The 27,685-nt window shown below is 53.0% G+C and overlaps 11 protein-coding genes across 11 annotated transcripts; 6 read left to right on the plus strand and 5 right to left on the minus strand.

Annotated features, from left to right (window-relative positions):
* Positions 1-33: 33 nt before the first annotated feature.
* Positions 34-3,479, plus strand: Z520_03026 (uncharacterized protein; the record flags this gene model as incomplete). The annotated part of the gene is made up of 4 exons (XM_016773539.1): positions 34-143; positions 194-493; positions 547-1,395; positions 1,448-3,479. 4 exons carry the CDS (start codon positions 34-36, stop codon positions 3,477-3,479), a joined length of 3,291 nt encoding a protein of 1,096 aa, XP_016635596.1.
* Positions 3,480-4,465: 986 nt separating this feature from the next.
* On the minus strand, positions 4,466-7,136 carry Z520_03027 (uncharacterized protein; the record flags this gene model as incomplete). Its single annotated transcript, XM_016773540.1, has 2 exons — positions 4,466-6,832; positions 6,885-7,136. 2 exons carry the CDS (start codon positions 7,134-7,136, stop codon positions 4,466-4,468), a joined length of 2,619 nt encoding a protein of 872 aa, XP_016635597.1.
* A 1,518-nt stretch (positions 7,137-8,654) lies between these two features.
* Z520_03028 (uncharacterized protein) lies at positions 8,655-10,513 on the plus strand (the record flags this gene model as incomplete). Its single annotated transcript, XM_016773541.1, has 2 exons — positions 8,655-8,697; positions 8,751-10,513. The coding sequence occupies 2 exons, from the start codon at positions 8,655-8,657 to the stop codon at positions 10,511-10,513; spliced, it is 1,806 nt and encodes a 601-aa protein (XP_016635598.1).
* Positions 10,514-11,109: 596 nt separating this feature from the next.
* On the plus strand, positions 11,110-12,732 carry Z520_03029 (uncharacterized protein; the record flags this gene model as incomplete). Its single annotated transcript, XM_016773542.1, has 2 exons — positions 11,110-11,503; positions 11,567-12,732. The coding sequence occupies 2 exons, from the start codon at positions 11,110-11,112 to the stop codon at positions 12,730-12,732; spliced, it is 1,560 nt and encodes a 519-aa protein (XP_016635599.1).
* Positions 12,733-13,617: 885 nt separating this feature from the next.
* On the minus strand, positions 13,618-14,570 carry Z520_03030 (uncharacterized protein; the record flags this gene model as incomplete). Its single annotated transcript, XM_016773543.1, has 2 exons — positions 13,618-14,489; positions 14,546-14,570. 2 exons carry the CDS (start codon positions 14,568-14,570, stop codon positions 13,618-13,620), a joined length of 897 nt encoding a protein of 298 aa, XP_016635600.1.
* A 366-nt stretch (positions 14,571-14,936) lies between these two features.
* Positions 14,937-15,149, plus strand: Z520_03031 (uncharacterized protein; the record flags this gene model as incomplete). Its single annotated transcript, XM_016773544.1, has 1 exon — positions 14,937-15,149. The coding sequence occupies one exon, from the start codon at positions 14,937-14,939 to the stop codon at positions 15,147-15,149; it is 213 nt and encodes a 70-aa protein (XP_016635601.1).
* A 243-nt stretch (positions 15,150-15,392) lies between these two features.
* Positions 15,393-16,482, minus strand: Z520_03032 (uncharacterized protein; the record flags this gene model as incomplete). The annotated part of the gene is made up of 2 exons (XM_016773545.1): positions 15,393-15,911; positions 15,967-16,482. The coding sequence occupies 2 exons, from the start codon at positions 16,480-16,482 to the stop codon at positions 15,393-15,395; spliced, it is 1,035 nt and encodes a 344-aa protein (XP_016635602.1).
* A 1,834-nt stretch (positions 16,483-18,316) lies between these two features.
* Z520_03033 (uncharacterized protein) lies at positions 18,317-18,685 on the plus strand (the record flags this gene model as incomplete). Its single annotated transcript, XM_016773546.1, has 1 exon — positions 18,317-18,685. One exon carries the CDS (start codon positions 18,317-18,319, stop codon positions 18,683-18,685), a length of 369 nt encoding a protein of 122 aa, XP_016635603.1.
* A 718-nt stretch (positions 18,686-19,403) lies between these two features.
* Z520_03034 (uncharacterized protein) lies at positions 19,404-21,296 on the minus strand (the record flags this gene model as incomplete). The annotated part of the gene is made up of 4 exons (XM_016773547.1): positions 19,404-19,697; positions 19,803-20,264; positions 20,335-20,792; positions 20,864-21,296. The coding sequence occupies 4 exons, from the start codon at positions 21,294-21,296 to the stop codon at positions 19,404-19,406; spliced, it is 1,647 nt and encodes a 548-aa protein (XP_016635604.1).
* A 1,347-nt stretch (positions 21,297-22,643) lies between these two features.
* Z520_03035 (uncharacterized protein) lies at positions 22,644-23,495 on the plus strand (the record flags this gene model as incomplete). Its single annotated transcript, XM_016773548.1, has 1 exon — positions 22,644-23,495. One exon carries the CDS (start codon positions 22,644-22,646, stop codon positions 23,493-23,495), a length of 852 nt encoding a protein of 283 aa, XP_016635605.1.
* Positions 23,496-24,781: 1,286 nt separating this feature from the next.
* Positions 24,782-27,056, minus strand: Z520_03036 (tryptophan synthase; the record flags this gene model as incomplete). The annotated part of the gene is made up of 2 exons (XM_016773549.1): positions 24,782-26,862; positions 26,921-27,056. The coding sequence occupies 2 exons, from the start codon at positions 27,054-27,056 to the stop codon at positions 24,782-24,784; spliced, it is 2,217 nt and encodes a 738-aa protein (XP_016635606.1).
* Between the last annotated feature and the right edge of the window lie 629 nt (positions 27,057-27,685).

Here is a 27,685-nt window from a genome sequence, read left to right on the forward strand (position 1 = left end):
CAGATTTGAAGCCCTTACAGCTTGTATTACGACATGAGCTTTGGATTCTCTGTTGGCGATTTCGTTGCAGTAGCGGAGTTGGTGGAGAGCACACGCAAACGTTTTATCGGAGCGCCAGCGGAATATAACGCATTGGCTAATGAGTCGGCACCTTTGCCTTACTTCTTGTGCCGACCTTCTCTGACGATCATAGGACGCGCACACTCCAAATAGTCGTCACCGACATTAAGATACAGGTTGAAGATGACGAGCTTGCGGACTCGATCAAAGACGACTTGCGAAGTGCAAACAACAACTGCGAGTCCGTCTTGAAGGACCTGAATGCGGTCATCGACGCTCATACTGAACTTGCTCCAGTAGCTGCGGGTTCTCGAAAGAAGCCACAGCAGATATGGAAACGTTTCCGGTGGGATCCCAAGAAGGCGGACCAGCTCCGCTCTCGACTCGTTTCATCCATTCAACTGCTGGATGCAGTGCGCCAAAGTCTGTACAGGTGAGCTCTGCCATAGTCCCTGGTCTCAGGAACGACTAAATCCTTGATCCCAGTACACAACAACGCGACATAGCTCAAGATTTGAAGAAGCTAACTGTAACCAACGACAACGATGAATTGCGACGTATTGCGGACTGGCTTGCGCCTGCCACCTATTCTGAACATCAGCATGACTATTTCACCAGGGTCCAACCGGGGACAGGACAATGGGTGCTCGCCGACCCCTTATTCTGCAATTGGCTCAACAGTAAAGGTCCCTCTACGTTGCTACTTCCAGGCATTCCAGGAGCTGGCAAGACTTTCGTTGCGTCAATCATCATCAATGAGTTGCAAGCACACGTGTCCCGGGATGACACTACAGGACTTGTGTTCTTCTACAACAGCTTCAGAAGAACTGCCGCCCAGTCTTGCCGCCACATCCTCTCCAGCATGGTGCGGCAACTATATCTGCAGCAACCACACAAGGACGATACTGTCAGGAGCCTCTATGAGGAACACACCAAGCGCCAGCCAGCCACGGTTCCCAGCCTGGAAGAACTAAGTGCGACACTGGAAAAGCTGTTGTCGGGTTTTTCTGTCGTTGTTTTTGTCATTGATGCCTTGGACGAGTGCAAGGGACCGGAGGAATCGAATGACAGGCCATGGCGATATATTCCCACTTTCCTGTTTCGGTTGCAGGAAAAGCTGAAATCCCAGGTGGCTATCAAGGTTCTTGCAACTTCACGACCCGATCTGGAAATCGATGGGATCTTCCCCAAGGATGGACGATTAACAATCCACGCTAGAAACGACGACCTTGGCAAGTTCTGTGATTCGCTGCTACCAAATATCAGGTGCGTTGCACAGAAAACCCACCTACACCCGAAGATCAAAGAAGCCATCTGTGAGAGCGCCGGGGGCATGTGAGTGTTGTTGCCATGCGAAGATGATTTGAGGGTTTGGCTAAACCTCCAGGTTTTTGTTGGCAAAACTACACTGTGACACCCTTGCGGCAAAAACAAAACCTAAGGATGTGCTGCAAGCCCTCGAGACCTTCGGCCGAGGTGGTGACGCTCTGGATCGAGCCTACCAGGATACCTTTCAACGGATACAGCGCCAACCCAAAGAGCAAAACGAACTCGCCAAAAAGGTCTTGGTTTGCGTCACGTATAGCGCTGAGCCACTCACACTAGACGCAGTGAGACATGCACTTGCTGTCGATCAAGAGACCAAAGAACTGGATCCAGAGTACGACTTAGACAATCCTGATGATGTAGTATCAAGTTGTGCCGGCCTGGTGACCATAGACTCCGAAAGCAAGATCGTTCGTTTGGTCCACTATACCACACAAAGCTTTTTGGAATCGCTCGGCAATCAGCTTATGTCGGATCCCCATGACTTCCTTGCCAGTTGCTGTTTAAATCATCTGCACCTGGACTTGTTTGCGGAAGTCAGCATCGGACAGGATCATAGGTATAAAGACTTTCCGTTCTTCGGATATAGCGCACGATACTGGAATTGGCACATTTCGGCTGGCAGCGGCAGTATATCTTTGAAGGAGAGAGCGTTCTCTTTCCTCGACGATAATGCACGTATCACGAATGCGCTGCATTTCCTCAATGATAATGCAAGTATCACAAATACGCTGCATTTCCTCGACCTATCATGGGAAAACCCAGTACACGACAGCTGTGCCCTCCACTTCCTCGCCCGCAGTGGTCTGAATGACTGGATCACCGACTATATTGATCGCGGCCGTCCCACGGATGGGGAGGAGAATGACAAAGTGTCGTACCTAGTATCTAAAGAATCAGCAACAGAATACAATCATCCCTTGACGGAAAATGCGACACCTTGGATAATGCTCTTGACAAGCTGGCGCGATTCCAAGAAGCGTACGCCGTTGTGGTACGCAATTCGGTGGAAACATGCATCGACGGCGAAGCTTTTGATTGATCTGAATAACGAGATACTTAATGACGTGGATGATCTTGGCTGGACCCCATTGATGCTTGCGCTACAATACGAGTCCGAGGCTGCCGCCCTCAGAATCCTCCAAGAGCCCGGAATGATATCGTGGTATCAGTATCGAGATTGGATAGGCCATACCTATCTACACGGGGCGGCCCAAAACGGGCTTGAAGCTGTAGTTGATCGACTATTGGAACTGGTGTCTGCTTTCGACACGAGCGAGGCCCGCAGCGTTGGCATCTCTTATACCACTTCGCAAGACAGATACCGCTGCACGCCACTTTTGAACGCGGCTGGAGGCGGACACCTCGGAACTGTCAAGAAGTTGTTGGCTTATAGCGGTGGACGTGAGCTTAATTTTTCGGACGAGGACGGACGCACGCCTCTTCATAGCGCAGCAGGTGACGGTCATTTGGAGGTGGTTCAGTATCTGATGAGCCAAGATGGCATTCAGCCAGGCTGTCGTGATTTTGATGGATGGTCCGCCCTGCATTTTGCCGCAAGTGGTGGCAGGGTGCCTGTGCTCGAATATCTGCTCGGCACTGGCTTCTTCTCAGCTGATTCTACGGATTTCAGGGGCGAAACTGCACTCTTACTTGCTGCGTGGAAAAACAACATAGAGGCCGTGTCATATTTGACATCTCGAGGCGACGTTGACGTGAATTGGACAGACGAGGACGGGATCAATGCTCTTATGTTGGCTGCTGACGGGGTGTACGTAGATGTCATCGCTCACCTTGCTCCTTTGGTAAGTGATGTCAATACGACTAATAAGCACGGGACTACAGCTTTGCACCAGCTTTGCGGAGGCAGCCCTTGGAGATACGAAGAATCTGGCAGAAACTTCCAAGCAGGCTTTGACTCCTTGGTCAGAAACGGCGCCTCGTTGGATATCAAGACCAATGAATGTCTGACTCCATATGAAGTACTCTGCGGTCGGCTTAGGGATCCCTGCCTGGAGAAGGGTGATCTTGAAATTTTACAAAGAGCGAAGTCAATCATGGAGCAATATATCTCAGCCACGACGGGGGATTGAGAGCATTAGAACGTGTATCTGGGGGTAGAGCACCTGGGCAGGCTTTACAAGACCAGGCTCCACTCAGCCGGATATCAGATCAGTACGCTCACCTGCTAGGCGGACCAGGTCCGCCGAAAAATTCTCGATTACAAGTTTGGCACCGAAGAAAATGCTAGCGAGCTGAAAGCAACGACGAATTTCATTTGCGTCACCTCACGACACGGGACCGCTCGACCTTGACCCGCAACCACACTCATTCCCCGATGCTGGCCTTTTACCTGCTTGGAAATCAATAAGAATGAGGACATTCACGAAGAAGGTGACTGGTTCGTGTGAATGTGGACTGCCTACCTCAAGGAAAATGGGCGATGAGATTTACCATGAACGAACCGTGCATGTAATGGAATGGGGAACCCAAGTCTTTTTTCATTTCCTAACACGTCCGTTACGACCACGATATTTTGCTACTTTGCACTGACGACAATGAATGAATGAATGATATGACCTTCAACACCATTCTTACACCCGAAATCATCTCTTAAGCAGTCTACGTAGCCCCCACTCCCAGACTTTGTATAGACGTGCGCGCAGTTCAACGGTGGCGGCAGCAGTATTCGTTGAGCTTCCTTGATATGCTCTTCGTTATGAGTCCATGACCTACGTTAATGAGAAAGGGACAGTTCCGTCCAAGTCAGCCGGGTTACTTCAAGAAGCTAGCAACCGGGGTATGGGAAGGAAGAGGACCAGTTCAAGAGCATCTTCTTGACGTGAGCAGACCGACCCGAGGTGTACGACCTCATCATCGGGATATACGGGATATACTAGAAGACGGTAAAAGTAAGAATGTGGCCATCTCGACATCGATTTCATTTGTTGGTACATGGATCGGAGACTGTTTCCTTTCCGGTCTTCGTCCGTTTCTGCTACAGCCCGGGTGATTTTACTGTACAACAATGGTTGAAGATGGCATAGCATGATGGATCATCTCAGGACCATGAACTGCCTCAAAACACCACGTTCAACACCTTGCCTCCGCCAACGACAATTACTCTCTTCTTTTTTCCCCAATCGTTCTTCTCCGTCAACCACACCCGGCCTTCTTCTGTTTCAAGGACAGCACGGACGATATCCGCCTCTCGTGCTGCTGGGTCGGATTCTGCGGCATTTCCTTCTGACGGATTGGACGACGGTACTTGTGCCGTGAATCGGAGTTTCCCATTGATCTGCACTGCGCAGGTGATTGTTGTTTTGCGGCTCCGTAGAGCAGCCTCTTGTTCAGGGGTTATGATCTCGCCCGTCCATGACACGTCGAAAATACTTCCCCTTCTTTCCGTGTCAGGCATCATCACTCTCTCCCAACATTCCTCCGCGAATGCTGGTGTGATGGGCGCCATCATCTTCAGGAGCGCGGTGACGGTGACATGTGCGACTGAAGGTGCCAGATTGTTGATGCCAATCCCCTCTAAGCCATTTGTCAGCTTGATGAGGTCGGAGACTGCTGTGTTCAGGCTGTAAATGTCACTCGAGAATGTCTGCGAGATACTTTTGCTCGTGCTTTGGGTCAAAAGCAACGCCTCGGCGTCATTCGTGCCAAGGTCACTTAACTCAGGAATGCTGGTCTGCGAGACATCATCTCGATCAATATCAGACTGCGAGCTCAATTCGGCGACGAGGCGGTTGACGCGACCAAACCACCTTTGTATGCCGACAATCTTTTCCTCGTCCCACTGTAGCACTTCGCTAACAGGAGCGGCGAAGAGGATGTGAGCTCGTAAAGCATCCGCTCCAAACTTTTCAATCGCGGCGGATGGATCCACGCCGTTATGCTTGCTCTTGGACATCTTTTCCCAAGTGACATTGGGTGCTTTACCGGAGGATCTGATTCTTGCGGCTTCCCCATCAAAGTCGACCTCACCAGGAAGCAAGAACCGACCGCTGTCAGGATCAGAGAACGTTTTCCCATGCACCATTCCCTGCGCTATAAGTTGTTGGAATGGCTCGGCATGGCCGTTATCGCTGGAAACAAGACGTTCGCCGCACAAAAATTTGTAGATGAAACGTGCGTAAAGCAAATGCAGAATGGCATGTTCGACGCCACCGACGTACGTGTCCACGGGAAGCATATCAGCTGCGGATCGCTGTGAGAAAGGCTCCAACTCATTTTTCGCGTCTGGAAATCGCATGAAGTACCAAGAAGAGTCGACGAATGTATCCATCGTGTCCGTTTCTCGCTTAGCGGGGCCTTTGCACGTTGGACATTGGCAATTGACCCATTCCTCGATCTTGTCTAGTGGATTACCGGTTTGTCCTTTGATGGATGAGTCGAGTCGAGGCAAGACCACAGGGAGGTCTTCTCTGGGTACCGGAACTGGCCCGCAGTTGGAGCAATGTATGATGGGAATTGGCGTCCCCCAGTATCTTTGGCGGCTTACGAGCCAGTCGCGCAGTCTCCAAGTCTCGACCGCTTCTGCAAGGCCGTGTTTCTTCAGGCCAGAGACAATCTCTGTTCTCGCCTCACTGCTTGGCAGGCCCGCGTAAGGACCACATAAAGGGGTCAGCCAGCCATCATTTGTGTATGCTTCCAGCACCTCAGCCGGACGCACGTGAGTATCGCCATTACCCCGAGGCTCTGGCGATATCGCAATGCTGACAGGATCCGAGGGCCTGTGCAATTTCCAGAAGTTAAGGTCGCGAGAATCATGAGCCGGGACACCCATCACTGCGCCCTCTCCGTAGTCCTCTAGAACGTAGGGAGCAGCAAATACTGGTAACGGCTCATCATTCGAACCTCCGACCTGGGAAAGGGGATTGAAGGCGTACAATGGCAGCTCGAAGCCTTCCTTGGAGTCGGGCGGGAAGGAAGCGCGTCTGTCAAGAAAACTTTGCAGTTCCGTTGACTGGGCGGCCGCCTGGACCACGAGAGGATGCGTCATTGAGAGAGCAACATATTTCACGGCAAACAGCGTATCTGGGCGGGTAGTGAAGACATGGATGTGAGAAGATTTCCCACTGTCATCTCTCAATCCGAACTGGATGCGTGCGCCTGTCGAGCGGCCAATCCAATTCCGCTGCTGGGTTACGACTCTTTCAGGCCACTTTCCTCCGTCGGACAGATATTGCAGGTCTCGTAGCAGGTCCTCCTTGAACTCGGTGATCTTGAAGAACCACTGGCGAAGTTTGATCTGTTGCACCAGGGCTCCTGATCTCCAAGAGCGGCCATTGTGATCAACTTGCTCATTGGCGAGGACTGTTTTATCCACCGGATCATAATTGACCAGCGCTTCTGCTTGATATGCCAACCCACGATGATATAACTTGAGAAAAATGTCCTGAGTGTGCTTGTAGAACGACGGCGAACATGTTGATATTTCCTACGAAGGGTTGATCAGCACTATGTACATGTATTCCATGCCTCTGACCTACGGCATCCCAATCAAAACTTGTATTCATGCTCTTGAGCTGCTGTTTCATCTTTGCAATATTTTCATCCGTCCAAACCGCCGGATCAATACCGCGCTCGATTGCAGCGTTCTCTGCCGGCAGTCCGAAAGCATCCCAGCCTGTTGGATGAAGCACATCATAACCTCGCATTCTTCGATAGCGGGCGAGCACGTCGGAGATGGTATAGACGCGAAGATGACCCATGTGGAGAGATCCGGACGGGTAGGCGAACATAGGCAGAACATAGGACTTGCGTGAAGGACTTGATTGTCCCCCTGCCTTGGGCTGATCTGCCCATCTCTGCTGCCATTTCGCGTCGATGGCACAGAGGTCCAGGCGGGGAAACTGGGTTGCAGCTCGAATAGCGGTGGTGTGCAGGCTCCGGACAGAGAGCAGCCTGATAGACTGATGGACAAACAACCTCCCCTGCATAACCACCAACCCCTCCACCACCGGTTGGGCGTAAACAATGACAAGGAGATGTGAACCACGACAGATTTGATCAGAGTACCTGGTAGAGAAGTGCACCGCTGTTGCTATACGCGAAATTGTTCAACAGGAAGGTCGGCCGAGTCCCGTGACTGTGCAGCATTAAATTCCAACTCCACTCGTTTCTTCACGTCCTTCTTTTCAGATTCAACGAGCAACCCCCTTCTCCCGTCAACTGTTCGTGGTGTCAACTAAGTAGTCTCGAGGGCTATATCCCTTATGTTCATCACCTCGTTGACCCATCGCAAACACCCGGCGCAGAGACTGTGCCCAAAAGTCTCAAGTCCTGTCCAGATCAACACAGTAGGATGACAGGTGGCTTCCACACCAGAGCTTCGCACTCCAAGAGTTATGTCGACGCTGCGCGACTTGATGCCGACCTAGGCGCAGAGGGGCAACGTCCTCACGGTCCGACAAGGACTTGCATAGGCATTCGACACAGCAGCCGCTCTAACCAGACGCTGCCCTGATTCGTTGGCGCTCTAAGGATTCAGCAATTGGGGATCCGTGGGCATGCTGACTTACTTGGAGCCATATCACTTCTCTTTATCTTGGTCCTTCAGAGACAAAGGCCCACCATGCAGGTGGATGAGAATACCTGCGACGTGTTTTCGCCGCCCTGTGCTCTGGTTCAAGGTGAAAATGGGCAACCCCTTCCTCACTCTGGCTGATTGCTGGCTCACCATATGAACTCCATATGATGCAACCATCTTCTGTCTATAGCACAGTCCATCTCCTAAAATGCACATGGCCCTCAAAACATCGGTAAGTCTTGCGTCCACAAGGCGGAGAATCTGGAACCATGCCTTGTGCATGTCACGTGGTGAGTACGCTGTGCTGGTACGTGCCAGTCGTGTTGAGACCAAGCTGTCAGTGAAAGAAAGACATTAGCATGTGCCTCACCTGGACATCATTTTAACTTCCCATGTCCATCAGCTGTCGCCTGATTGGCTCATTTGTCGCACTGTCACTGCCATTCACAGCTTCAATCGGTGCGCCTAAAGCTTGTGAGCTACAGCATCGTTTCTCTCTGCGCATCTTCTCATTCAACGTGCCTCGATCTGGAGACTTGCTTCTGGCCACTTTCCAAGGGCTTCACCTTGCTCTCTAACCACAGAGCTTCTGCTTTGCGACACTGGCCGAGGCAGTATTCCGGTTCAAAGCTACCTACATCCTCAGTCATCCTTAAGCTTAACGAGCCAAAGCTCCAGTCTCTTCTTACATCCCCACCTCCTTCAGAAAAGCTTCTTCGTTCACGTCAGCATGGCACTCTGTTCAGCTCCGCAGACGAGAGGAATCAACATGGGTGAGAAGGCACAGACTTCTCATATCTGGATCTGCACTAATTCGTCTCACTAGGCGATTGTGGGTCGATCCCATCCTCTCCTGTAAATGTCCCTTCTCTCGAGGCCTACATGCCGGTCACCATCAGATACCCAAGGAACCACTTACTCGGGATTCCCCAAGAACTTCGCGACACTATTATGGGCCTAGTCCCTCTGACCAAGCGAGCCATTGGTTCTCGACCTTCGACTGGGTGCGAGATCTTCCATTTCGTCTGCCGCCAGACCTATCACGAATCAAGCAGACTCTTCAATACCCAGGTCACCGTACTTGCGCCATCGAATCGTGTGGATGAATTCCTCAAGAGATCGTTGAATATCAATACAATTAGGAGCAATACTTACCAGAGCATCCTCAGCCTATTTCTCGAAATTGCCCACGACAGCCACAGCACGGTCTTCCTCCAGCTAGGCGAGGTTTTGAGGCGTTCAAGTCAACTTGAAGAGCTGCACCTGTTCGGGGTCGGAGCAGATGGCTATGGGGTCAAGACTAGTTCTGCTGCTTACCCTTGTGGCAAACACGGTATTTCGATCTGGCCACCAGTCCGTAAGTTACCAATCGATGGACAGCAATACAAACGTCGCCTAGCTCCAGTCAACAACATTCCATGGCTGGGGAGGCTGAGGGTTCTGGTTCTGGATAACCTCAACCTTCCTTTGACTCAATCGCATGTCCTCAAAAACAAACCACAGCTGGAAACGCTACATATCGCAGCAGACCCACGGACCGTCTTGCATGGGGAGTACTGGGCTAGACCGGAGTCTACAGTTGGCAACCTCATCTTCCCCGCGTACGAGAGCCCTCCCATCAAGGAACTTCGGGTCGATTCCAATTCCGTTCTTAGTGCGAGTAAGATCATCGTCAAAACGTCTACGACTCTGGAAAGTCTTGACTTAGTGATCCCCGATATGGTATTCCAAATACATCTGAACAAAATCAACTTCTATCAGGAGGCCAGTACTCTTCTGCACAGACTCCCCATGGACGCTAAACAATTACGGGAACTCAGGATTTGTGTTCATGAGACTGTCTCTGAAGAAAAACATTACTACGCCAACTTCATGGGAGCCCTCAAGGACTGCGTCTCACGTATGCAATCTCTTCAACTCATTGAACTTCATATGCATTCCGACTCGCCCTGGTTTGCTCGAGAACTCATTGAAGCAGTACCTCCATCCGTCACTCGACTTTACCTTTCGCACCTCTTCGTTGAGCGAGACATACAAGACCTCTCGGGATTCATTAGTGTGAAAACTGAGACGCCTTTGCTGTGCGAGCTCGAGGACGCTTACGCCATCGGAGAAGATCTTCAGAGAAAGGATCACATCAAATTCAGCGGTAATCGCCTAGCCTTCGTGGGTTACGAGCACAATTGTCTTGTCCGAGCGAGTTCTGCGAATTTGCAAGAGAAAGCTATAGCCAACTTTCTCAAGCTTAATGGCAGATTGTTGGACAAAGAACGAAACCGACACCTGGCTCATCTGGGAGGCAGCCACATACCATTCAAGAAGAGCGGCGTCATAGGACACCCAGAAACCGGCGAGGCAACCTCGAAGTTCTCATTCGAACTACCTCCACGTACGCAAGCAAAAGTTGAGAAGTATCGCAAAGCCCTGGACAAGTGCGGCTTGGGTGACAATGAATACTTTGGGAACGAAGACTTGGCAGCGTATGTCTTTGAGGGCGAGACTGCGGCTAAAGGTGGCCACTACAGCTATCCGGCGGTTGTGGAGGTTGAGAATGAGTCCAAGTTTTCCAACCACTGGCTAAGCAAGTGAAGAGCTAGGCAGCATTTGTGCAAACCACAGCAGCGGAGCTCGACTTGAGTATGGAGTATCAACAGACAAGGCAGATTTGAGTTGATGGGTGTGGAGTCAGGACATCAGCTTCGACAGAAGGGAGAGCATGAGCTGAATGGGTTCAGAAATAGTCGAATCGATGCCGTATCGGAGAGGCAAGCATGACGAACAGAACAAGATAGCTGAAAAGAAGAAGAGATTTCAATGAAAGATCACATCAACCAGTGTCTTTGGTGAATGGTTTTTCCCCTTGGTGTTACCTTAAACTTTTGCTAAATCTGCGCAAGGCTCATCCCCTAGATGCATCAAACTCTCCTGGTGCTCATCAAGCTCTACTAATATTATCCGGTTCCCCAGATCGACATACCATCCGTGGAGCCGTCATCTCCGAGGTTGCTCTGGCGCCTGTCAGACTGCGATTTTATCGTGGGCGTTTGGGCGTCTCGGCGTATCAGCGCTTGGAACCACAAGGAACACCGGTCCTTTCCCGAGTAAGTTGCTTCGCATCATGACCTGATCACTGACTCAAGCGGTGCAGAAAACAGCTTTGCCTTGATAAGCAAGGTCGCTCAAGGATGCAGCGAGATCCAGCTTCTCCTGCCTCTCATACCTCTGCCTCCGCACAAGCCGACTACAACCTCTCTCCTCCCTCGCTGTGGCAGGATGGTCGAAAAAGGAAGAATGCCCCGCCTGGCTCGCGCAGCGTCGACACCCTCACCCCCGAACAGCTGGCCAAAAAGCGTGCCAACGACCGCGAAGCCCAGCGTGCGATTCGAGAGCGGACCAAGCAGACCATTGAGAGTCTGGAGCGGAGGATACAGGAGTTGACATCGCATCAACCATATCAAGAACTGGAAACCGTCATCAGACAGAAGGATGCCATCCAGGCCGAGAATGAGGAGATTCGGCGGAGGCTTGCCTCTGTCATGTCCATCATTCAACCCATCGTAGGAGCGCAAGGATTAACTGGTACTGCTCTCTATTCTCTTCCACAGTCCCGCCTTTTTCCGTCTTAACTGTTGTTCCCGCCAGATCTTGCAAGCGCTGCGCAGCACAATGCCCAGGCTGGGCTGAATCAAGCGAATCCTCTCCTCAAACCTCCCTTTCCGGCAAATGACGGCTCACAAGCCGATTCAACATCCTTCCACAGCCAGCGAAATGGGCAGAGCGCTTTCTCCGTCTCTCCGAATCTGTCACACGGCCAGGCGGAATCTCCAGCGCATACAACACAATTTGGAGCAGAAGAAATCGAGGAAAACAGGCCTTCTCTTACATCGAGAGATGCACTGAGCAACCAACGGGATAACCTCCAACGGAGCCTTGAATTGAACGATGGCGGGGAGCGCGTCAACTTTGGTTTCCTGCTCGATCTTTTGGGACAACGAACAGGTGGTGCACGGCCTCAGCCTCAACTTCGACCTCGACCACGCGCCCAGCAATCACAGCAGCACTCCTCGCCTCTCAACCTCAGCTCATCCTACCCAGCCCTTTCCCCGACGATATCCGATCAACTACAACTTCCTACAGCATCCTGGAGTGTCCTCCCCAAGAACAGTCCGCCCACATGTCCTCTCGATAGCTTACTCCTCAAATTCTTACAGTCTCGCCAGCGCGAACCTGTAGGCGCGTCCAACGCCCTCCCCACCACACCGTCCTATCCTTCAGTTTCGTCTCTTCTAAACCCCAGCGGTCCCCGTCGCCCTCTCGACGACTTATCCCAACTCATGACAGACATAATCTCAAAATTCCCCAACATCTCGGAATTGCCTGAACAACTGGCGACATTGTTCGTCATGTTCACCCACATGCGCTGGCAAATCCATCCAACAAAAGAAAACTACGAGCGGCTCCCCGAATGGTTCCGGCCGACTCCCGCGCAGATCTTCCACCCTCATCCAGCGTGGATGGACCATATTCCGTGGCCGCGGATGCGAGACAGGGTCGTGGTGAACCCCCAGGATTACCACTTTGACAATTGGTTTTTCCCCTTTACATCGGGTCTCTCCGTCAACTGGCCATACGATCCCGTGGATTGTCTCCTAAGTACTTCTGAGAAAGAAGAACCGGTCATCAACCCGGTCTTTGAGAGCCACATTCGGCGACTGGACAACTGGAGTCTGGGACCGTCGTTTGCCGAGACCTTTCCTAATCTGGCGGACACGGCGAGGATACAGGGGAAACAGTCCGGGGCAGTTTGACGAGTTGGGCTGACAGAAAAAAAGTTGAACGGGTTGTGCATATTGACTTGTTGGTTCGCACCAAATCACCAGAGTGTCTTTCTATCACTGACTGAGCGAACGGCTTCCCTCCGACAGTACTGATCACCATTGTGGGCTCCAAGTTTACGAACTCTCACACCTGCGTCGTGTATCACGTACCGAGCTGCAGGGACCTCGAAGGCTGAGAGAAGCTCTTCGGATACCCGCGCGACTTTAGGGGGCGAGGGAGGCTGAGAAAAAGTCAAGTTCGCTGCTTGAGACGTTCACCCCGGGTGGTAACAAAGAGGGTGATATATCCACACATTTTAACGACACGGATGCCCTCGGAAAATGTACGATATGGGGCCGGCGTAGTGCTGATATTGTTGTACTTATGTACATCCTCTGGACGGTTCTAGTTTCGACATCCCCAAAAGCAAACTGCAATGAGCGCCTTTATACCGAGTACTAAGCGTAATTGTATGATGCGGAGACATGACCTCAAAGCAAGGCTCTGTCGCCGCTAATGGATCTGGTTGCAGGTTGCAGGTGGTCTGTCATCTGTCAGATACTCTAGCTTTGAACGACAAGTCTACATTCGCTGGCTCTCGAACGGAGCTGCGATTTTTCTTCACTAAAAGAGTCTTCGATGAGACGAGACGTGGTTGAGATGAAAAGCTCATAGAAGCAACACAAAATCGGTGCGATTATGAGTTTGCGCTTTCTATAAGAACGCCTTTCCTTGACTTGCCCTGGCCCCTCGTTCGCCTTGCATATGTCATTTCTCTCATGAAAAGGATAAGATTGACTTTTGGGGGGACGTTTCATTCACCTGTCCGGTCGAGGACCCTCCCTCGTCGTAACGAACCACATTGGCGACAGCTCTTATGCTGCAACTTTGGCACTGTACTTAGCCGCTGCATCATCGAAGAGCTGATTCTTCTCTTCCAAATCTCTCAACAGCGCATGCTCCGCGTCTTTCTCTCGTAGCTGTTGGAACAGTCCTTGTACGTCCTCGCTCTTTTTTCCGATAATGCTCGCCAGCACGACACTATTTGCAATGGCTTGGACATCGGCATTCGCCATTCCCACAGCTTGCTGCAACGCCGCTTCGGCCTCTTCAAACCTCCCCAGATGTATCTCGGACACAGCTTGCCCCACCAATGCCGTAGGGCTGGTGTTTCCTGGCGTGGACGCGAGTTCTTCGTAGACGTAGTAAGCGGATTGATACTTCTCTTGCCCGCCTTCCCTCAGATTCGTCCAAGCCTCCGCCAGGTTGATCAGTAACGAATCCTGGGCCCAGCGCTTGGCGGCAGCGACTTCCTTGACAGCCAAATCTGTGCGGTTTTGCATCAGGTGGATCTGCACCAGTAGTGCCACGGCTTCAAGGGAGCCTTGGTGTTTGGATAACAGATCGACAGCTTTCACGTATTCGCCTGCCACTGCCAGGACAGTACCGCAGCATATCTGAACCACGGCCTCCTCCGCATCAGATTCAGAGAGAGCTAACGCTGTTTCGAGTGCTGTAGAGTGATTGCCGGCCGCTTGTTGTGCCAAAGCAACTATCGAGCGAGAGGCGGCGTCTTGCGATTGCTTGAGGGAGGAAATGACGGACGAGGCATCGCCCACGGCTATTTGTGCGCGGTATTTGAGGATCTGTGCGGTGGTCTTGTTTTCTGAGGAGAGTGAAGAGGTGTCAAAGGCAAGGACGGTCTGGTAGGCGTGGGTGTAGAATGCAGTGGTTATGTTGAGGAGTTCTGGTCTTCAGTCAGTGAGGTGGCTTAAGGAGATGCGGCTAAGATGGTGTGCATACCACCTTCACCGGAGAATGGATCCATGGTGGGCTGATCGCACAGAGTTTCACAGTACGGAACAGGAGATAAGGGGGTAGCGGAGAGGACAATGTGGGATAGTGAGTGAACCCCTCGAGAACCGTGTCAAGTTCAATGTATGGGGGTATCGTTGCTGTTCTAGCAGGGAAGGTGCGGCGAGGTGCATCGCTTCTCCGCTCATGTTTCCAACCGCCAGCCTTGTGTCTGGAGACTTCAATCCCAAAACCCTCAATTGTTCGCCTGCTCAGGGAGAAGCAGACTTCATCTCCCTTCCGCATTGCCGCTGGCGGCACGACTTAGACGTCCTGTCCCATAGAACCTGCGAGATTAAGCGAACCCCCGTCAAATCTAGGACGAGGCCTCACCTTCAACATGCCAGCACCTCGGACTCCCCGCTTCAGCTTCGCCTACAACAGCATCCTCCTCGACCACCAAAAGATCCAGACTCGGCGGGCAATGAGTCGAGTGATGGCGAATTATCACCTCTTCCTCCGGAATCAGCCGAGAAAACCACAATTCAGCCTGCGAGACCTCGAGCCGCGGAGGAGGTGGCAGGTGCCCAAGATGAGGCAGATTGAGGATTGATGTGCAGATCGCTGCGGAGACACAGCTCGTCTGGCGTGTGGAAACACTTTTCTATTTGTGGTGCCTTTGCAATTGAGTGGTCACAGCGTGGTTTGGATGAGCTCAAGGGTATGAAAATGATTTCTCGAATATGTATTTTTATGGCTACACGGATTTCAGGACATATCGACAAAGTCTCTCCACTTTGGTAGTGAATGAGAATCTCTCTCCTTCTTGCCCAGCTTTTCTGAAACCATCGCACAGTTACTCCTTCAATGGCACGGTGTCGACGAACAGAGCCTTGGAGAAAGCCTCGGGGTACCGAGCACCATGGACTTCGGCCGCGTCAATGACCTTCCGAATCTTGGCATTGTCCTCAGGAGTGATCTTGACCTTCAACGAGGCGATGTTCTCATCGAAGTTCTTGATTCTCGTGGTTCCAGGAATAGGGAAGATATCGTCTCCCTGAGCCATCAAGAAGGCCAGGACCAATTGGCCCGGAGTGCAGCCCTTTTCGTCGGCAATGGCCTTGATGTCATCCACCAGCTTGAGATTCTTGGGGAAGTTCTCCTCGCTGAATCGAGGTGCAATGGCACGGAAGTCGCCTTCTTCAAAGTCGGCCCGGCTCCTGATGCCTCCAGTCAAAAAACCCCGCCCGAGCGGGGAATATGCAACGACGGCGACTCCAAGCTCACGGCAGGCCTGGAGAAGACCGATTTGGGGGCTCTCAATGTCCATGGAGAAAGGGCTGTACTCGACCTCAACGGCGTCAATGTGCACCACCTGGACCCATTTGTTAGCAGGCAGTTGATCGAGTGAAGCGGACGTGTTTGTTTACCTTGCAAGCTCTCCTGAGGGTGTCGGCGCTGCATTCGCTCAGACCCAGGTACTTGACTTTACCGGCATCTTGCAGCTCCTTCATGGTTCTGACGGTGATCTCAACTGGCTGACTGGCTTGGAGTCTGTGGCAGTAGTACAAATCGACGTAGGGAAGACCCAGTCGCTTCAAAGACTTGTCGCAAGCTGCCCGGATATACTCGGGGTCGTTCCTGGCGATGCGAACTTGCGAGGTGGGATCGGTGGTGTTGCCAAACTTTGTGGCGAGGAAGATGTTCTCTCTCTTGCCCGGGTTTCGCTGGAACCAGCGGCCCAGCAGGTCTTCATTGTCGCCGTAAGCGTCGGCAGAGTCCCAGAAGTGCGCGCCGGCTTCGTAGGCGTGGTCGAGCATGGCAAAGCGTTCCTCGTCGGGCTTGGGTTTGCCGTAGAAAGCTGAGAGACCCATGAGGCCATACCCGATGGCTGTCACCTCAGGGCCGTTCTTTCCGAGCTTGTGAGTAGGGAGTTTGGGAGCCATGTCGAGATGATTGAGGTGCAGATGTCTGGTCTGTAGTGGTTTGGAAGGGAAGAGTTGGGCGGATGTGATGGATGTCGACAAGGCTAGGTAGCGAGTAGTGGTTTGGGGTTTTATAGTTGCCAGTCGCGGGAGCATAATGTCACCAAGTCAAGGAAAGTCAAGGAGTCGTTCGGTCTTGAACAGGCTCAACCTTCAACTTGGATGCATCCATCCATCCATCCGCGAGGCGCGTCTCGTACCGGGCTTTAGCCAAATGCCGTTCGCTGCAGTTCGTTCATGGTTCACCTGTCTCTCACCATGCGAACCTCTGTCCCCCCTCCACCTGCGGTAGAGGGTGATGTCACGCATCCATTGGCCGCTGGTTGACACTGAGAATGAGCCGAAAGCGCCGTTTTCTCCATCTCGCCATCCCCCATCCCGAACCTTGGCCGTTTCTCTCTTTGCCTCTTGTCCCAATCGCGCGCGGCTTTAGGGGTTTGTCGTTCCCTCTTCGAGCTCCATGAAGCTCCATCGATTACTAAGGACTGAGACTAACACGGATGCATGCGGCCGCCCTGCCCGCCTCGAATAACTGTCAAGGCTCTTGATCCTTACCATCTCGTGGATCAATAGACGTCGTCGGGCGTACACTACCGCCAATCTGGGATAAGTCATTGCTGGAATTGGAAGGCCGCGTCTCCAGCCATACGAACCATCAGCCTTACCTACGAGGTGGGTTACTTCCCAGATATAAAACCCCCATCCATTGAGCCTCGTCCGGTTCTCAGGCTGGCAAATCATTCTTACCAGGGCTTCCTCCATGCTCGGCCACACTGCGCCCATCACCACCTTCCCTTTCTGAAGACTATGCTCCCTGCACAATGACTAACCATAATACCCTGAAATGATGCGGGATGCATATTCAGATGTGATGGTCACGCAACGACTTGGGCTGAAGCATACGTATGCGTCCCCCGCGTGGTATGATGGTGGCCAGAGCGGCGTGAGCGGGTTGTGCAACCCTTGCAGGCAAAAAGCTTCGATGCAGGTTGAGACTGTTGGCAACGGGATCCCAGACTTCAAGAAGTCACTCAACATTCACCCAGCATCACAGGTCCCACACGTCCTGGTATTGGGCAGGTTTGAACCTCGCGCGGGCATCCGACGGGCAACAGCCACCCTGCATTACCCCGTATGACGGTGCACTATCTCCATGTCCTTCACTGGCGCCATTGTAGAACATGTCCTCAGTTCATCACAGCTTCTCTGTAAGCATCGCAGTAGCGTCCAAGGTTCCCCGCAACTAAATCTGCCTTTTCAATCTCTGCTTCGTCCTGAATACTTGAGACAGAGTAGCTGCCTAGGTTGTTCGTTCCTATTCTGCCTCTGACAAAAGTCCAGCAAAAGACGTCCCCTACGAGGCCGCTGTCTCCGGTGACTATGAATATTGTACCTCGAGCTCCAAAAGTTCTCTGGAGATCGACACTTTTGCCAGTAGCACATGGTGATCTTTTGGGAGCTAACCCATATCAGCCGCGCAGATCTCCTCTTCCTCTTCGTGTCAGCGCACCAGAAACATTAGTCCCAGAGGGATGCACTCCTCCAAGAAATAAAAGGCTAGAAAAGCACCTGATGGTTGCTTGGCCTCGGCTGTCGCCTAATTACCTAGGTAGGTAGCGAGGTAGGTATGTATCACATAATATTACACACACATCAAGGGAACAAGAAAAAAGAAGGAGCTATTTGTACACAAATTGTAGAATAATAATAATCCAATCCACTTCTCTCTCTCTATACAACGCCTCTCTCTCACCAGGTCTTCTCCAACCTTTTTCTAACCGAGTTCCTTCTAAAAATGACCACCCGCTCGCACCGTCTAGCCCGCCTGATCGGCCCGGCCCTCTTCACCATCACCCTGTGCGAGACACTCAACGCGCCCATCTTCGCGAGCAGCACCGCGCCGACGGTTTTCCTCAACGGCTCCGTCATCTTCGTCTCCGGGCTGGCCATCGTCCAGGCCCATAACCTCTGGCGCCGCTCCTGGCCCGTGCTGGTCACCTTGGTGGGCTGGGGGGGTGTCGCGCTCGGGTTGGCGCGCATGCTCGTTCCGGAGAAGGTACTGGAGAGTGTTAAAGGGGCGAGGGTGAGGGATGTGAGGATCGGTGCGGCGGTTGTCGCGGGGGTTGGGGCGGTGGTCTCGTGGTTTGGATATTTCGGATCTTGACGCCCGCCCCCGGGCTTTAGAGGGGAATAGGGGCGTGGATCACTGCAGGCCAGTTATACGATCACGACGACTCAGTCGGGCATGGACACCGTTTTCGTTTCGCAAAAACCGCCGAAAAATTGCGTCTTCTGGGCCGCGTGGTGGTTCGAAGGAGAGCCGGACCCGACTTGTCTCTCCTCTATCAGACCGCGCCAGCTACGATGAAGACAGAGAAAACCCCTCCTGAATGTTTTGAGCCACAATTCTAGGATACCTCCCTCACAGCCCTACCTACATATGTTCTCCCTGGAATGCCTCCTAGTCCCGTCGCTCCGACGAAGAGGGCTCCCCAACAAGAACGAACAGCATGAGTTCGCCGGCACGGTTTGGTTTTCCTTGTTGCTACCAACGCCGGAATGTCTCGGCAGTATTGACACGGGGTGGGCCATGTGTGACTACTCTTCATATCAGTGCTGTTATTGATTTCTATAATCTAGCTTCTAGGATCGCTTTTTCTAGCTGAATCAAGGGACCTTCCCCTTCCCCTGTCCTCTTGAGGCTCCTTCCTTCTTTCTTTGTACAGTGCTCCGCCTAGTCTAGATCAGACTGCTAGGCCTTCCCTCGCGACTAACGAGACAAGACATGCATGACAAGACATGACAAAGTATGTCATGACGCCGCAACCTACCGCAAGGGAGAAAGGCGATGGGGAGATGGCGATGGAGGATATAATCCCAAATCATGGCTTGGCAATATCCTCACTCCGAATCTCCGTCGTCCCCTTGTCCGCATAGATGTCGTCGGCCCCGTCCCCGCGACTGCCGTTGACATTGACGGCGGTGGAGAAGCCTTTCTCGCGCACGACGCCGCCTTCGGTGTCGCGGAGGGCCTGCTCCTCGATCTTGCGCTTCTCCTCGTCGGACGCGTCGTACCACTGCGTGGCGACGTGCATGTCGTCACCGAAGACGTGGCCGATCTCCTCGAGCGTGCGGCCCTTGGTCTCAGGGAAGAAGAGGTAGATTATTACGATGTACTGGCAGATGACGAGTCAGTTGTTTAAATCTCAGGACAGATGATAGAGGGAGGTGGTAGAAGGATATGGGGCTAGGTTTAGGGCTGGTAGATTTCTCAAACTCACCACGGCAGACGGAATGATCAAGACCAGATAGAACCGCCAACCAATCTTGTTCAATGCAACAGGTGCAGCGACCAAGGTGACTTCGCTGGCCAGGTAAAAGGCCGACAGGCCCAGCGCGACGCCGGCGGGACGCAGATGGTTGGGGAAGATCTCAGCCACATAGACATACTGCGTGGCGTCGATAAAGAAGCACCACCAGATGATGTAGAACCAGATGAAGAAGACAGCGGCGCGCAGACCGGCCGTGTTGGTCGTGTTGAGGAAGGAAGCGGTCAGGGCGCAGAGGAAGATGACAGAGACGACGCAGCCGCAGGAGCCGATGAGCATGAACTTGCGCCGGCCGAAGCGGTCGATGAAGAGCGCCGTCCAGGTGTTGCCGATCAGAGTGAATGTCGTCCAGCATGCGTTAAGGAGCAGCGGAATTGACCCGCTCAGCCCAAGGCTGGCGTATATCAGTACCCCCTATACCAAAGTATCAGCAACCAAACTTTTGACCACCTTCTCTGCAAGAAAACAAGAGACAGCAGCTTACGTAGTTGGTCATAATAAATATGCCGAGGAATTGATTTCCCCACATCAAAACGAAGGCCATCAGGGCCCGTTTCCTGTTCGCAGGGGTGCTGAATAGTTCGAACCGGCCGCGAGACATCTGAGCGTCCATTTCGTATTGTTGCTCCATGAGCCAGAATTCACGGCGAGCAGTGACGTCCTCTGGGTCGCCAGGAGTCCTGTGGAGCCGCTTGACCACGTCTAGGGCCTCTTGTCGCCGGCCCTGCGAGAGGAGCCAACGCGGACTGAAGGGAACCATGTTGCTCCCAGCCAGCAAGATGGTGGGAAAGACGACCTGGAAGGCCAGAGGGAACCGCCAGGCGAATTGTGCGGCAGGGTCAGTGGCCGACATGTGGAAACAGGCGTAGCCGAGCCATCCTGCGAGAGCATAGCCGACGGCGTACATGATACCAGTGACGCAGACCATGGCGCCTCGTGTCTCTATTGTCATAGAATTGCATCGTTAGAGACAGAACATAGATGAGGCAGAAAGAAACAGTAACCTCACATACCTGGTGTGGACACCTCTGCTTGGTAAATGGGGACCACACAAGCCAGAATTCCTGAGCCCATGCCGGCGACAAAACGCCCGACAAGGAACATGGCCATATCAACCGCTCCGGCACACAAGGCACCCCCAACGATGAGAATGAGGGAGCCTATCTGCATCGTACGCTTGCGGCCATACTTGTCGGAAGACCATGCTTGTGAGATACATCCTGCTATTGCACCGGCGGAGTTGACGCCGTTCAAGGCTCCGATCATGTTGGTGGTGTGGTCATAGCCAGGCTCTCCCTGAGTGGCCAAGTGGAAGTAGGAATAGAAGTTGGGCTGGCCCACGGTCGAGCCGATGATGGCGAGGCCATAGGCAGTGGAAATGGTGCCCAAGGCCACAAACACCACCACCCAAAGGTTATAGTTGTTTACGATGATTTTGTGCAACATCTTGACGAGTCAAGAGGGCAAAAGGCTTGCTTGGGACAGGGGGAAAAGGCAAAGAAAAGGTGAGAGCGGCACTAGCAAAGCATCAGGAGGTAGATACCTGTCTTTGTATGTGTACTTCGCAGTCTCCCCAATCGAGCACCGGTCGATCAATCCAACAGAAGGCTGACATTATCTCCAACTGTAGGCCGAGGGTAAGTGGAAAATGACCGCACGAATAGGCAATAATGGTGCCGATCACGTCGTTGCCCTCCATTTCTCTGACTCAGGAACGTAGGATTCATGTCCCGGGGCAGAGGTCCCAGGTACAGGACCACCAGGTGGGAGCCCCATGGAGGAGGAGAGAAGTGGATAAAAGAGAACCCACGCTATGCGGAGCCGGCGGTGAGATTATGGGTCTGTAGAGCTGCGATTGACGTGAGGTCGTACATGTCAGGCCCGGGGGCCGGAATTCGAGAGGTTCACAACAAGAAGCATTTGATTGATCGACAACAAGCTTTGATAACGACGTGAAGGGACACAGCCTTCTGAGAGGCTCTCGGAGAGAACCACAGCCACATCCGAGATAAACCCAAGATTTATGCACGCAATAATGGGAAAAAAGGTTCGCGAGGGTGCGGCTTCCAGCTGCTAAGCGGCGGCTATGGCATGAACTATAAAGTGTTATTCGGAGACGGACCGAGGCCCGACCATGGGCGATGCGTCATCATGGGAGAAGAGGCTTTCAGGGATGATGGACAAGGAAGAGGCAGGATGGAGGTCGAGGAGGTCGTGGTTGTGGTTTTGGGTATAGAAGGATAGATAGATAGATAGATATAGGTGGCAGGCGCAGGAAGTAGGAGCACTCGAGCATGCCTTCTATAGAGCATTTCGACAGGTTCTCTCGAGGTTCCCTTTCAGCTGGGGTCTTCGCAATGGTTGTTACGGACCCGAGTCACCCCCGAGTCTCGGCAAAATGAGGTGGGTAAAGAACGAGAAGAGGGCAGGGCGATGGGTGAAGTCTTAGAGTCAATGCCAACCTTCCAACTCCAAATCTGCTTCTCCACAAACCAGACAGTGAGCCTCACCTCGCCTCCTCCTCTCCACGCTCAATTTCCCCAATGCCCCCGGCCTCCAGGCTCGAGGTTCCTCTTCGCCCCAGTTTCGCCGTTCTTGCCGCAAGAGGCCTCATTGAGCCGACGGATTTTGCGGGGAGGAAAAACACCACCACCCACAACATCTGTTTTCCCAGTTACCATATGGAGGCGAGAGATATACAGTGAGGGATTATCGAGGCATTATTGTTACATTATTATTGCATGTTGCACCACGCCACGTACGTTCGCTAACTAGTTAGTCTCCCCCTCTATCATGACTGACCAAAATCATCCCATATACCCGGACTTACGGGACAAAGTCGCGCTGGTCACGGGCATCGGGCAAGACGGGCCCCCTAACGAGACGCAGAACTGGGGCAATGGGGCCGCGACGGCGCTGGCCCTGGCCCGCAACGGCGTCAAGGTGTTTGGGTGCGACCTCAACCTCGACGCCGCCCGGCTCACGAAGTCGCGCATCCAAGCCCTCGTCCCGGACGCCATCGTGGACGTGGCCGTGGCCGACGTCACCAAAGCCGCGGACGTGGACCGGTTTGTTGAGGAATGCGCCCGGAAGCACGGCGTCCGCATCGACATCCTCGTGAACAACGTCGGGCGCAGTGAAAAGGGCGGGCCCGCCGACATGAGCGAGCAAGTCTGGGACGCCCAGGTCGAGATCAACCTGAAATCCGTCTACCTCATGTGCCACGCGGTGCTTCCGAGGATGGAGGCCCAGGGCTCGGGCGCGATCATCAACATCAGCAGCGTCGCCAGTCTCCGGTATGTCGGGAAGCCTCAAGTGGCATATTCTTCGACGAAGGCTGCGATCACGGCATTCACCAAGCACACGGCCGTCATCTACGCGAAGAAGGGCGTCCGTCTCAACGTCGTCTTACCGGGGCTTATGTTCACGCCGCTCGTACAGACCCTGGCTAATAAGTATGCGGACGGCGACTACGAAGGATTCGTGCAGACCAGACACAACCAGGTGCCCACGGGCAAGATGGGGTCCTCGTCCGACGTCGCCAACGCCGTCGTCTTCCTCGCGAGTAATGTTGCTGCCGGCTACATCACGGGCCAGAAGCTTGTGGTTGACGGTGGCCTTGTGTCGAGCACCGGCAGGACGTAGAGCCAGAAAATGAGATACGAGGATACCTCTCCACTTCTTCCAGCTTTTACGGGTCGGGAGATACGAGTATACAAAACCTCCCTGGTCCGTCTGTTTCCTATCCGGAGGACCCAGTCTCCGCGAGGCCATACATTATATGTGTCACAGGATGGTCCCCCAGAAAAAGTGGATAGAGCAAATGCTCAGACTTGCAACGTGCATATCAATTAGTCAATCATTTGACGCTCCTCTTGCACCCCTTACCTCAATCTGTCATCGCCTGTGAAGTACCCAGTGCAGATACTGTAACTGTATACATGGACGTAACTTTCAACTCAGCTCAAGCACGACGCACGGAGAATCAACCCCCCTCGCCTGTCCCATGCGGTAATCGATGATCCGTTTCAGCTATTCCTGCATACCTACTGCATACCTCCTGGCTACCTACCAGGTAGATATGTACAACAGTACATAAGCACTACTTTACCCCGTGCTGCATGCCCCCCAATACTCCAACAACCCTCTCGGTTGATGAGATTACCGTAAAGCCGCCGGCACTGCAAGGCTGAAGGCCCCTTTCAGTCCGATGCACCCCCCTTCCCCATTTTCGTCTCCCCCCTCGCGTGCCGCCGTAACATAGTGTAGGATTGCAATCAGCATTGCAGTACATTAGCGAGAAGGGGTGGACCACGACACGCTGGAACCCTAATACATGGTGTCTCGTGGATCATACCTACACAGCATACGCATTGTATCTTGGAGTCGAGTCCGCCCATTTCTGCCTCCTTAGGAATTCAAAGGGGGGCACGACGATTGATCGGAGTCGTTATTTATATAAATGGCCCCTTAAATAGGGCAATCCCACCCCGCCCGGGCCCTGCGATTCGTGTGAGGACCTATTGGGGGACACAGATTGCATAGGTACCTAGTACCTACCGACGTAGACAGCGAGGGCCGATCACATATTCCACACGAGGAAGAGCAAGTTGATATTAGAAGTTGCCGTCGAGCAGCGATGCCAGGACTATTGGTAGTCCCAAGGGACTAGCGCTAAAGGACTATATCTTGGAGGACTAGGACTAGGACTAGAAGGACTATAGTCCTGGCACTTCGCTGGGTCATGAAAATCCGCATTAGGCAAGCGAATTGAGATCCAAGTTTCATTTGTAATCCATACCGACCTAGGTAGACATATAGGTAGACAAATACTTCCGATTGTCGAAGGGTAGGCGCCGTACACTCATTTCCTTTCCTCCCTTCCTAAATCTTGACCTCTAGAGCAAAACACAACGATGATATCTCGCCTTCTAGAATCTCAGATCCCAGCCAATGACTGGACCCAACTTGGGCAGTTCATCAGCTACACTCTGGACGTCCTTGTCTCCGCGTCCACTCAGGCAAATCACCAGCGTCTGATCCTTGGTCATCTCCTTCGCAACCTGCATGGCCCCGAAGATAGCATGACTCGATTCCAGCGCAGGGATGATTCCTTCCGTCTCGCTGAGCGTGCGGAACCCTATCAGGGCCTCTGCGTCGGTGGCACTGATGAATCGCGCTCTGGAGCTGTCTTTCCAGTTCGACAGCTCTGGTCCCACACCAGGGTAATCCAGACCGGCGGAGATGGAGTGCGTGTCACTGATCTGGCCATGCTCGTTCTGCAACACGTACGTCCTCACGCCGTGAAGGACACCTATTGAACCTCCAGTAAGGGTGGCGGAGTGCTTGCCCGTGTCGACGCCTTCGCCAGCCGCCTCGACTCCGATCAACTTCACTGAAGGATCGGTACTGAAGGGGAAGAACATGCCCACAGCATTACTTCCTCCTCCAACACAGGCAAGCACGGCGTCTGGCAGCTTGCCTGTCAATTCTTTCATTTGTTCCTTGGTCTCCTGACCGATGACGCTCTGGAAAGTGCGAACGATGGTCGGGAAAGGATGGGGGCCGATGGCTGAGCCGATGATGTAGTGCGTGCTGTCGAGATCCACGACCCAAGCACGTAATGCTTCGTTGACTGCGTCCCGAAGAGTGCGGGATCCAGCCTCGACCGCCACGACCTTGGCACCTAGAAGTTTCATGCGGAAGACGTTGAGAGCCTGACGCCGTACGTCTTCTGCACCCATGTATACGACACAATCCATGCCAAATTTGGCGCACACAGTTGCTGTTGCAACACCGTGCTGGCCTGCACCGGTTTCCGCAATGATGCGTGTCTTCCCCAACCGCCGTGCAAGAAGAATTTGCCCTAAGGCGTTGTTGATCTTGTGACTTCCTGTGTGATTCAGGTCTTCTCGCTTCAGGTAGATCTGCGCACCACCGACTCGTTCAGTCAGCCGGTCGGCCAGATGCAGCGATGAGGGGCGACCCATGTAAGGGTAGTATGATCTATACTCTTTCCAGAATTCTGGGTCGTTTTTGGCTTGCTGGAAGCCCTCTTCGAGTTCGGCCAAGCAGTCCATTAATGACTCCGGAACATACTGTCCACCAAATTGGCCGAAGCGGGCGGGAATGGCGTCAGGATTGGGAGCGGTGCCATTTGTGGACGAGTTGAGGGCATCAAGCTGGTCAGCAAGGCCTGGTTCAGACGGGACGTCGGCATCGGTTATCACTTTGTCGACCTGCACTTGGTGACCGTTGAGACCATTCGCAGCTGCGTTAGGTTCTTTTGCAGACTTCATGGTCTCGACAATACCCACTTCTCTCGTTAAGCCATCCGTCGTGTTGAAATCGCCGACCTTTCTCCCCGTGATTTGAGAGCAGTATTCTTGAACGGCCTTCGCCCGCTCACCTTGCTTCGCGTTGCCTAAAACTGTGACGATCTGACTGCCGATCACCACTCCCTCAGCAATTTGTGACACACTCAGGAAGTGTTCTCTCGTGCTCACACCGAACCCAACTGCCGCAGGGACACCACCGGAGTACTGATGTACCCTCTCTAACAGCTCAGGAAGCTTGGTGTTCAGTGTGCCCGTGGCGCCGGTCACGCCCATCCGCGACACAACGTAGATGAACGAGTCCGCAATTTGACATAGCAGCTTCATTCTCTTCTCCGATGTCGCAGGGGCAATCAGCGGCACATAGCTTAATCCGGCCTTTGTGCAATTGTTGCGAAATCTTACAGCCTCCTCCGGGGGCAAATCGACCATGATAAACCCGTTGACACCGGCCTCCTTGCAGTCCTTTAACATGCGATCTTCGCCGTAGCGCAGCAGCGGGTTATAATAGCCCATGAAAAGGACGGGGACTCTAAGGCCCTTTTTTCTGGCGTCGCGTACGAACTGGAGGGTTGAGGTGACGGTGATCCCATTGGCGAGAGCGACGGTGTTTGATTTTTGGATCGTGGGCCCATCAGCGATGGGGTCTGTGAAGGGAAGGCCGAGCTCGATGATATCTGGAGAAAACGTCAGAACAACGCTTTGATACGGCTGAGAGGTATTGTTGTTCCCTACCAACACCACCGGCTTGTAAACCGAGCATGATATCTGGAGTCTCTTCAGCGGTGGGATAACCCGCAGTAAAGTAGCCCACGAGGGCTGTCCTTCCCTCCTTCTTGCATTGGGCGAACGTCTCTTTGAGGGCCTGCATGTCGGATATGGGGAAAATGAAGGTCGAAAGGGTATGGGTCTCAGAGGAGAAGGGTTGGGGACGGCGAGAATTTATATTCCAATTGAGAGAGGTACCGTTGAGTCAGGCGGTCGAATTGGGTTAGATCAGAATCTGACAGGTTGTGAATACAGCGGGCCCCTCCGACTTAAGAACGAGGCAAGGGTATGATGGTATGGAGGAGGTCAACCACGTTAAGAATTAGTTCCTTTCAACTCATGGTGTTGGGTGTTGCAGACCGTCTTTGATTGCGATGGCGGGCGCACCCCCCGGTTGCGGGCCCAAGAAATTTTGCCGCAGTCATGAGCTAAAGGTCCTCCGTCCCTGCATAAGTCTAGAAGGGCTCCAGCCTCATCAGCCCCGCCGAGATCGGCCCGCACCCCTCATCAGCCTCGTTGCGCAGCCTCGCGTGCCTCGTCCATCATGCTTCACTGCCATGGAATGAATATGTACCGGCCACCAGGTCATTCTCTGGTCCTGTTTGATGGATTTCGGGGTAATTGAGAGATGTGGATGTATAAAGTACCCAGATAGACCGCATTGAAACCAGTTTCTTGCTGTACATTCGTGATATAACATAATTGAACACTGCCAGGTGGCGGCTAATGCAC

This window comes from Fonsecaea multimorphosa, assembly GCF_000836435.1.
Source record: "Fonsecaea multimorphosa CBS 102226 unplaced genomic scaffold supercont1.4, whole genome shotgun sequence".
Classification (NCBI taxonomy): Eukaryota; Fungi; Ascomycota; class Eurotiomycetes; order Chaetothyriales; family Herpotrichiellaceae; genus Fonsecaea; species Fonsecaea multimorphosa.